Here is a 9,664-nt window from a genome sequence, read left to right as displayed (position 1 = left end):
CACACACACACACACACACACACACACACACACACACACATGCACTCAAACGCTTTCTTAGTCTTAGTACACGTGCATGTGCACATTCTAGAGTGGGAAGTGGAAGGAGGAAGAAAGATCATACGATGGGGGCTGCTAGCTGCGTGCAATATTGCGTGAACGAGCAAGGTCTCAGAGGATGTAGTTGTGACATGTAAACGCTGAAACAAGGATTTACCCACGTACTGAGATTGTGCACGTACGAATAGCCTTGTACTTTGGCACTCAATTTTATCTAATAGAAGCGGCACAGCGGCAGTCATGACCGTTATTTATATAATTTTGTTCACTCGTTCCCTGTTTGATTCGAAAGCAGCGAGCGAGCGAGAGAGCGACAGAAAGGTGAAGGATGGAAAACCCCCTTGCAATGACCTTCACCTCTTGACCTAATGACAGACTTCGCCAGCCAGAAACATGGCGCTACCTGCGAGGAGACGAAACAGCTTCTACCGTACACTGAAGAATGTCGAGCCAGATCTTGAGGATTTGGTTTTTGACAGAGGTGCATCTGCAACAGCACAAAACAAATGGCTTTTCGAAATTGCATGGGAAGTTGCAAACAAAGGTAAGAGCGTTGTTATTTTGCTGTAACCCCAAAAAACATGAGAAACTTTTTGCCGACTTTGGCCGGATACGACATACACACACTCGTCTCTACTCGATGTCTACGAGACTACAGCACAGCACAACCAGGGATCCCAAAGAATTGAACCTTTATTTAGATACAGATGCTTGCTCTTTAATCAACAGTTCATCCGTACGGCTTCGTTCAATTAATTCACAGGCATTTTGGCCTCTCAACTTTTCTTCGAACTTCACCAAAGAAAGCAGTTTTTTAACCATTAAAAGTCAAGGCCACAGACAGTGTTTTCTGACAGTGGGTTTTCAAGAAATGTAGATCTAAATGATGTGTGCCCTTTAGATTGAAGTCCAGATCTTACTTCAATTCTCAGTCATGGACTGAATGCTTTTCTTATTGTAAACAAATTTTCAGAAGTTATAAATCTAGAGTCGATGTGCTGTGCTGGACCGCGGCAGTTTCATGAGGTCAAATGGCTGTGACTCTTGTGCGTGAAGAAAACATGAATGGTGTGTGTGGTCACACATTCACTCACGCACACTCATGCACACTCACACACACACGCACACTCACACAGACGCACACTCACCCACACACACACACTCACACACACACACACACACACACACAAGCACACTCACTGTACTAACGCACACACACGCACACTCACTCACTCACACACACATCACACACACACACACACACACACGCACACATGGGCCACTCCATTTGCAATTATTATCAACAAATCTCGATCATGGAAACAGTTAGGAGAAATAGAGTTCAAGTTTATTTTCCTGAGCGTTCGGAGATATAGAGTATAGAGCCGGCCTTATTTTTAAGTTGTTTCTTACACTTGACTTTGTCATGTCAAATTGACTTTCTCATGTTGGATTCTTAAAAGTAAGGTGTAGAAACAAAAGTTACAGTGAGTTTTTATGCCATTGGTTACGCCTTCCGTTCTCATCCAATACCCTCTATCATTCCATTCATCGGTAGAATAATGAGTAGTGTCGTTTTGGGGAGTGAAGGGACAGCGTGGTGGTGTGTGAACATTAAAAATGCTTACATCAGCATATATATCATGTAAAAGTGTGTTTTTGACACTCTTTGTGCATGTAATAATAATAATAATAATGAAGATCATTTCTATAGCGCCCTGTCCCGTGTAAACACAGCTAACATTTACTGTGTATGGTGACTTAGCCAAAAACAAATAGGGATATGGGGTGCTTAAATTTTGTTAGCTTTTTTGCTGATCAGTCATTTCTTGTTGCAGTTAAGCAGAGAGATCAACTTAAAAAAAATATTAACATTGCTCAAAACCTTGAGATGAGGTAACTATGTATTCATTGTCACTTATATTAACACTAAGGTTGTAGATTATATTCTAATTTGCAGTTCTGCTTCCGTGGAAAAGAGACAAAGAAGAAGAGCAATTGATGCTTTTCAACTAGAGACACGCCCACCCCCCCTGGCTATGTGATCAGTGCAGCACTAATATAATCTGCAGGAAAAAAACAAACAATTAATTTCATCTCTTGTCCATCTACTCTACTCCCATCAGATGTAAGGTTGTGGAGTGGAGTGGGTGGGAGTGGTCATTTGTACAGAGGTGATGGCTGTTCCGCTGTGGTCAGTTGTGGCAGTTAGAGCTATACCCATCTCTAGCCCACCTTGTTAAGGGCATCATCATCATCATCATTGCCTTTCTCACCCTGCTCCAGGGTATAGGCCACGGACAAACACCCCCCATTTTTCTCTATCCTGGGCTAGCCTCTTGATGTTATTCCATGTCTTCCCACTTTTCTGTACATCGATTTCTGTGATTCTTCTCCAAGTTCCACGCGGTCTTCCCCTTGATCTCTTGCCCTGTGGGTTCCAGTCCAAAACTTTTTTTGTTATGCAGCTGCCTGACTTCCTGAGAGTATGTCCAATCCATCGCCACCGCCTTCTTCCTACCTCATCTCTGACTGGGATCTGTCTTGTTTTCCTTAACACTTCCACATTGGTGACCCTGTCTGTCCATCTGATCCTCAGTAACTTTCTTAGACACCTGTTCAAGAAAACCTGGATCCTCTTATACAAGTCTGCGATGCGTTCCATGCCTCACATCCATACAACAGGACCGACTTCACGTTTGAATTGAAAATCCTCAGCTTTGTTCGAAGTGAAATCTCTCTGGTCTTCCAAATCCTATCCAAAGATATGAAAGCAGCCTGTGCTTTTCCAATGCGGGACTTTATTTTATTTCAGCACCTGTTCCTCCCTCTCTGTCTATTATGCTCCCAAGATAACAGAAGGATTCAACGTTTTCTAGGGCCTTTCCTTTTATTGTGACCTGCTCCTTTCGTTGTGCATCTGTCCTTAGTAAGGTTGAGGGCACTTGAATTATATCATGTATTGCCCCATTGAGTCCATTGTGTCGTTTGACTTTTGGATGTCATTGGAAGTTCCGCAGAGGGCCGGCCGACCAACCACCCACAAAAGAGGGGATATTTTGAGCTGGGTGTAACCATAACCCTAATCCTTACCCAAACCCCAACCCCTGACCCTAACCCCAATCCCTAACCCTCACTTGTATGTTGGTGGTCGGCAGGTGCTGTGGTGTGGTTTACTCCTTTTTTCCTACCAAACATCTATCGTCCTGATCTCTCTTCAATTTTGTGTTTGTTACTCTCTTGTAACACCTCTAATCTTCAGCACTTTTGACCTTATTGTGTTGCAAGTGCCGTAAAACTCTTACTAAAACTAAACTAACTCTTGTATAGTTTGCTCAGTGGACCTTGTCACGGTAAGTGCCGGCCCTCTGGGGAACCCCTCCTTGTTAATTTCATACGTTTTATTGATTCTTGATTCTTTTATTAGTTTGACATGATTTTTAAAGGATAGTTTTCCCCTCCTCATAGTAGATTTCTTAACTTTTGTTAAAATGTATAATTATTTTGTTCTTCAGTTGGTGGCATCTACACTGTGATAAAAACAAAAGCCCCAGTGACGGTAGAAGAATGGGGGGAACAGTATTGCCTGATGGGCCCCTACAACGAGGCCTGTGTGCGCACAGAAGTGGAAATTCTCGAACCTCATCATCATGTGTATCGAGAGACCATTGGCAATATGAGGAAGGCTGGCATCAAGGTATCTGAAAGAAATGTTTATCTGATATGTATATATGTGTGTTTGTTTTGTGTGTATATGAATGAGTCTCATCATATGATGTGACGACACTGTGCTTGGCTTTCGTATTGTTGAAATACCTCTGATCAATGCCCGGGAGACTTGGTTCGCAAAAAAAGAGGGTGATTGGTGGGTGCTCAAGTGTGTTTGGTTTGCTCCTTCTTTCCTATCCAACATCTATCGTCCTGATCTCTCGTCTTTCTTTTTTGTGTTTGTTACTCTCTTGTAACACCTCTAATCTTCGGCACTTATATTTGACCTTATTGTGTTGCAAGTGCCGTAAAACACTTACTAAAACTAAAAACCTTACTAAAACTTAACTAAAAACATGTAGTTAAATAACAACAACCAAAAAACCCCTAACTGTTGGCAACTTTCCTTCGACAGGTATACTTCGGTCGTTGGCTGATTGATGGCTACCCCAAAGTGGTTCTGTTTGACATCGGGTCGGCAGCCTGGAAGCTCGATGAGTTCAAGCACGAGCTTTGGGAGACAGCTAACATCGGCATCCCGTGGCACGACCGCGAGTCCAACGACGCAGTTATATTTGGTGCCCTGGTCGCCTGGTTCTTGGGAGATGTAAGAACAGTGTCATCAATCATCAATGCCTTTCACCCCTTATCTTCGGCACCTATTTGACTTTATTACGTTGCAAGTGCCGTAAGACTCTTACTAAATCTTAACCTAATTTTTCATCCCTGGCAGGGTATAAGCCACATACAATCTATTTTCATTTATCTCTGTCCTGGGCCATCCTTCCAAACTCGTTCCAAGTGAGCTTGATCTCTCTCATCTCCCTTTCCACGCATCTCCTCCATGTTTCCCGTGGCCTACCCCTGCCTCGTGTTTCCTGTGGGTTCCACTGCAGTGACTGTCTTGTGATGTTTCCGCTGGGCTTTCTTAAGGTGTGTCCTATCCATCGCCACTTTCTTAGTCCTATTTCTACTTCTATATATCCTTTTCTCTTGTCCTTTCCTACAGCTCTTCATTTCTTATTCTATCCTGTGCGAGCTTAAAACTAAATTTTTTTTGCCTGTGGACACTCGCCTTCGTTTTTTCAGTTTTCTTTAGCGAAGGATTAAAAGAAAAAATTTGCTTACATATTTTGTGTGAGTGGTTGGTGGGTGCTCTTGATGAGGTTTGTTCTTTCTTTCCAAGTAAACATCTGTCATCCTCATCTCTTTTCCTTTTATTTTGTATGTTACTCTCGAGTAACACCTTTAATCTTTCGCGCTTATATGACATATTTTGTGTTGCAAGTGCCTTAAACTTTTACCAAACTGAGTAAATTCAATCTTGTGTTTTTTGTTGTTGTCATTTTCCTATCCCGGCCCCTAGCTCTGGAAAACACTGCCTATACTTTAAGAGAGATCAAATCTTTTCACCCATTCAAATGTTCGCTTAAGTTATTTTTCTGTTTTTAGACTAATGAAATAATATATATATAGAATTTTAGTCCCTTGAGAATTTTTTGTAGCCTACTGTTTACATGTAGCATTTGTATTTGTAAAGTGCTCCAAGCCTGTGTTCTTTAATCGGGGCTGAGCGCTCTATCTGGGTGGTTGACGGGTGCTTGGGTGTGGTTTACTCCTTCTTTCCTTATTCAAACATCTATCGTCTTTGTTTCTCCTCCTTCTTTTTTTTGTATGTTACTCTTGTAACACTTTTATTTTTATTCTTCGGCACTTATATGACCTTCTTGAGTTGCAAGTTTGGTAAAACTCCTACTGTGGGTGGTTGGCGGGTGCTCTGGTGTGGTTTGCTTCTTCTTTCCTATCAAACATCTATCGTCCTCATCTCCCATTCTTCTTTTTATGTTTGTTACTCTCTTGTAACACCTCTAATCTTCAGGTGCTCATATGAACTTATGCAATTGCGAGCGCCGTAAAACCTCTACTAAATTATTTTTTTTTAAGAAAAAAAAGAACTTTTACTAAAAACATCAAAAAAGCTCTCTCTAAAGATTTCATGAATGTTGTAATTGTTCTCGTTGGTCCAGTTCATCAAGAACACCCAAGGGGAGCCCATGGTGACAGCCCATTTCCATGAGTGGCTGGCAGGTGCCGGTCTGATCTACACAAGAACGCGGAAACTTAACGCTGCACTTATGTTCACGACTCATGCTACACTGCTCGGACGCTACCTCTGCGCCGGCAGTGCCGATTTCTACAACAACCTGGATAAGGTAACTCGAAGTCATTTTCTCTAATCTGGTCTCTATCATTCGTGTGTTTTTATATATAACTACAGTCTAGAGGGTGTGGTGGCGGAGCGGTTAGTGCGCTCGTCTCCGAAGCGGAAATTCCGGGTTTGAGCTGAAAAACATCGATTTTTTCGCCCCCTCCTGCCCTCCCAGCTGTAATGGGGACCTGACTTTGAGTTGGGGAAGTAAAGGTGGCGTGGAAAGGAACTGGCCACCCTACCACAATATGCCGAAGGCCCAGGAAGTTGTCTCACTAACAAGGCAATCCCCAATGTCCGGATCGGATGCGGGAACAACTTTACTTTACTTTACAGTCTAGCTAGCACGTAGCGAAATCAGCAGGAGTGGAGAAGCTTTTTTTCTGGTATGTCTGAATACCACCAAGTCCTTCATCTTCATCGAGTGCCAGAATTGTGACAGACTTTGGCAATCATGGTTCTTCAGTTCTCGCTTCATTCCTTTGCTTGGATACTCTAAGAAAGAAGAAAGGGAAGAAAGCTAAGTATGTGCTTTAAATACAGAGAAGAATAATACGTCATGTATGAGAAATAATTTGGGACCTGAAAATCTGTACACTTTATCCGTTTTTTGCTGTGTGTATGATTTGCTTAATTTGTAGTATATCTACAGAAAGAAGGATTTTTAAAATTTAAAAGTGATATCAAATATTTTGAGTGTCTACCAAACTCGAAAGTGTACATGATTTTGTTTTTTTTATGAAAAAGAAAAAAAATTCCCCGTTAGCCCAGTTGAAATGTTTACTCGTATGATTGTGAAGCGTGCTGACAAAATGAGTTACTTCTCGGGTTGATGCCTTAAGGAAATAGATACATCACGCTTTTTGCTTAAGTTTTTACAATTTATAAGTATGAAATAATAGAAAACAGGTTATAGTGAAAGAATATGACATCAATAGAAAATCTAAAAATTTGACCCTATTGTCGATTTTTGGCTAATATATCCATTTGTGGATTGCGAGAAGTTACTCATTTTGTCAGCATGCCTCACATATGTTCTGTGATGAGAACGGGCGTTTGGTTGAATCAACTCCATCTGACGCGGATCTACTTTCTTCTCTTTGTGTCTGTGACTCTTGTGTGTGTCTGTTGGTGTGTTGTGTGTGTTGTGTGTATGTTATGTCGGTTGGTTTGTCACTGTGTCGGTCGGTGTGTCGGTGTGTGAGAAGATGTCAGAGGAGGGAACAGAGTGCTCACAGGTAAGCCGTAGGTGCTCGCTGCTAGAGTGAGACGGCACTGCATGGGTTGCCCGCGACCTACGAAGACGACGCGACAGAGTTTTGAGGTGTTGTTGTGTGGCTTGACGACAGTCGAGCGTGTTGTGCTGCTTGAGTTCCGGACGAATACTCGATGACAAAGATTGGAAGTAGGAATACTGAATGACAAAAGATTGGAAGTAGGAATACTCAATGACAAAAGATTGGAAGTAGGAATACTCTGTGACAAAAGATTGGAAGTAAGAATACTGAATGATAAAAGATTGGAAGTAGGAATACTGAATGACAAAAGATTGGAAGTAGGAATGCTTAATGGCAAAAAATTGAAAGTAGGAATGTTTAAAAAATATTGATTGAGAGTAGGAATGCTCAATGGCAAAAAAATGAAAGTAGGAATGCTCAATGGCAACAGAAATAGATGACAGGAATGCTCAGTGACAAAAGATTGAAAGTAAGCATGTTAAAAGAAAGGAAATGGATTGAAAGTAGGAATGCTCAATGAGAAAAGCTTGGCTTTAGGAATGTTAAAAAGATATTGATTGAGAGTAGGAATGACAATAAAAATGGACTGAAAGTAAGCATGCTCAGTGACAAAAGATTGACTGTAGAATGCTTTACAAATTTTGATTGAAAGTAGGAATGACAAAAAAAAAAAAATGGATTGAAAGTAAGCATGCTCTGTGACAAAAAAATTTGAAAGTAGAAATCCTGTGACGAAAGAAATGGATTGAAAGTAGGATTGCTCAATGAAAAAGGATTGAAAGTAGGAATACTCAATGACAAAAATGGATGGAGTGAGAGTTGTTGAGGCAACAGAATGCAGACTGATGTAGTACACGACGTAACGGGAGAAGTGCTCCTGGCTAAATAATGGACGGAAAAACCCATGGGTCTCAATGTTCTGCTATTTAGCGGATTCCGCTACCGCCATTTCCTCCGCCTAACCACCATTTTCTGTACGTAATCAAGATTGTAAATATTTGGTACCTGACTTTTACATGAAATTATCTTCTAAACCTTCAAATTGGAATGAAATAACCTTGCTTCGATAAATTGACTGTTTTTATTTCAGATTTCAAGGGTTAAACAGTATAGTAATAATGGGTGTCTCGCGAAAATTATCTTCAGTCGCGATCACGCGGAAATTCCTTCTTTTCTAAAATTCTGAGTTGAGACTCATGAAAAATGTTCAAGGAGCACAGTTTTTATGAAACGATTTCACATGGTTGACTGGTTATGGTCCAGTAAGGTATTCAAGAATTCTCCGAGGGTTGCAGGTTTTCACTTCTGCTGTGTGTGATCCACAGGTCATCTAGTCTTGCACGTGCATATTATTTGCTCACTTTTAAGCACAGGGGGGGCTATCCCGAAAAATGCTGTTTTGAGAAAATCAAAGGTAAAGTTTTTGCCCCTTGTTCCGTTTCTTTAAAAGACAAGGAGAGTTTTCTCTATAACCACTTAAATATACACACCAATGAAACCAAACTTCTCCTTTAGGTTGGGCAATGTCCACTTTTGGTGAAGGTCAAGATTTCTGGAAACCCCGAAATCTGGGTTAGTCCGCTTGTCCTTAAAATCGACCATTTGAGGTTTATTAAGAGTTTTACGGCTCTTGCAACACAGATAGGTCAAACAACTATAAAGGCCAAAGATTCGAGGCGTCAGAAAAGAGCGACCTGCGTGCTTTCTTGTATTATCTCCTTTTTTTAAAACTCTGAAAAATGTGACTTCAAAAATCTCACTCTTTGTTATGAACTGTTTTCACTGTGTGGGTGGTTGGTGGGCACTCGGGTGTGGTTTGCTCCATCTTTCTTATCAAACATGTATCATCTTTATCTCCCCTCCTTCTTTTTTGTGTTTGTTACTCCCTTGTAACACTTCTATTCTTCGGCACTTATATGACCTTATTGTGTTGCAAATGCATTATTACTCTTACAAAAATTTTTTTTTTCACTGTAATTAAAAATGGAGATAGGACAAGAAAGCACTGAGGTCACGAGAGAGGAACACACAAAGAAGAGGATGTGGAAGGATAAGGACGATAGATGCTTGATATGAAAGATGGAGCAAACCACGCTACCAGAGCTCCCAACGATCTCCCCTTGCATGTCGCTGTGATGGAAAGTTGGTGGCTTGGTATTGTGACATAATGATGATGCTCCCTGTGTCTTGATCATTGTTAATTTGTTCTGTCTCTCCTCCCTCACCCCTCCCTCTGGGTGGTTGGGGGTGCTCTGGGGTGGTTTACTTCTTCTTTCCTATCAAACATCTCTCGTCCTGATCTCTCCTCCTTTTTTGTGTTTGTTACTCTCTTGTAACACCTCTAATCTATGGCACTTATATGATCTAATTGTGTTGCGAGTGCCGTAAAACTCTTACTAAAACTAAAACTCATCCACCCCCCCTCCCCTACCCTTCCCATCTCTCCTTA

General features: G+C 41.3%; 1 protein-coding gene across 1 annotated transcript in view; it reads left to right on the top strand.

The window, feature by feature from the left end:
• Positions 1-414: 414 nt before the first annotated feature.
• LOC101847403 (glycogen [starch] synthase) overlaps positions 415-9,664 on the top strand; it is a gene marked incomplete at its 3' end in the record, with an annotated part of 21,764 nt that continues 12,514 nt past the window's right edge. The window contains 4 exon segments of the mRNA XM_013091259.2: positions 415-604; positions 3,576-3,757; positions 4,184-4,375; positions 5,796-5,981. Coding sequence (XP_012946713.1) covers positions 454-604; positions 3,576-3,757; positions 4,184-4,375; positions 5,796-5,981 — 711 coding nt within the window.

The sequence above is a fragment of the Aplysia californica genome, unplaced genomic scaffold (genome assembly GCF_000002075.1).
Source record: "Aplysia californica isolate F4 #8 unplaced genomic scaffold, AplCal3.0 scaffold00030, whole genome shotgun sequence".
Classification (NCBI taxonomy): Eukaryota; Metazoa; Mollusca; class Gastropoda; order Aplysiida; family Aplysiidae; genus Aplysia; species Aplysia californica.
Note: the sequence above shows the minus strand (reverse complement) of the source record. Positions and strands in the feature narration are given on the sequence as shown.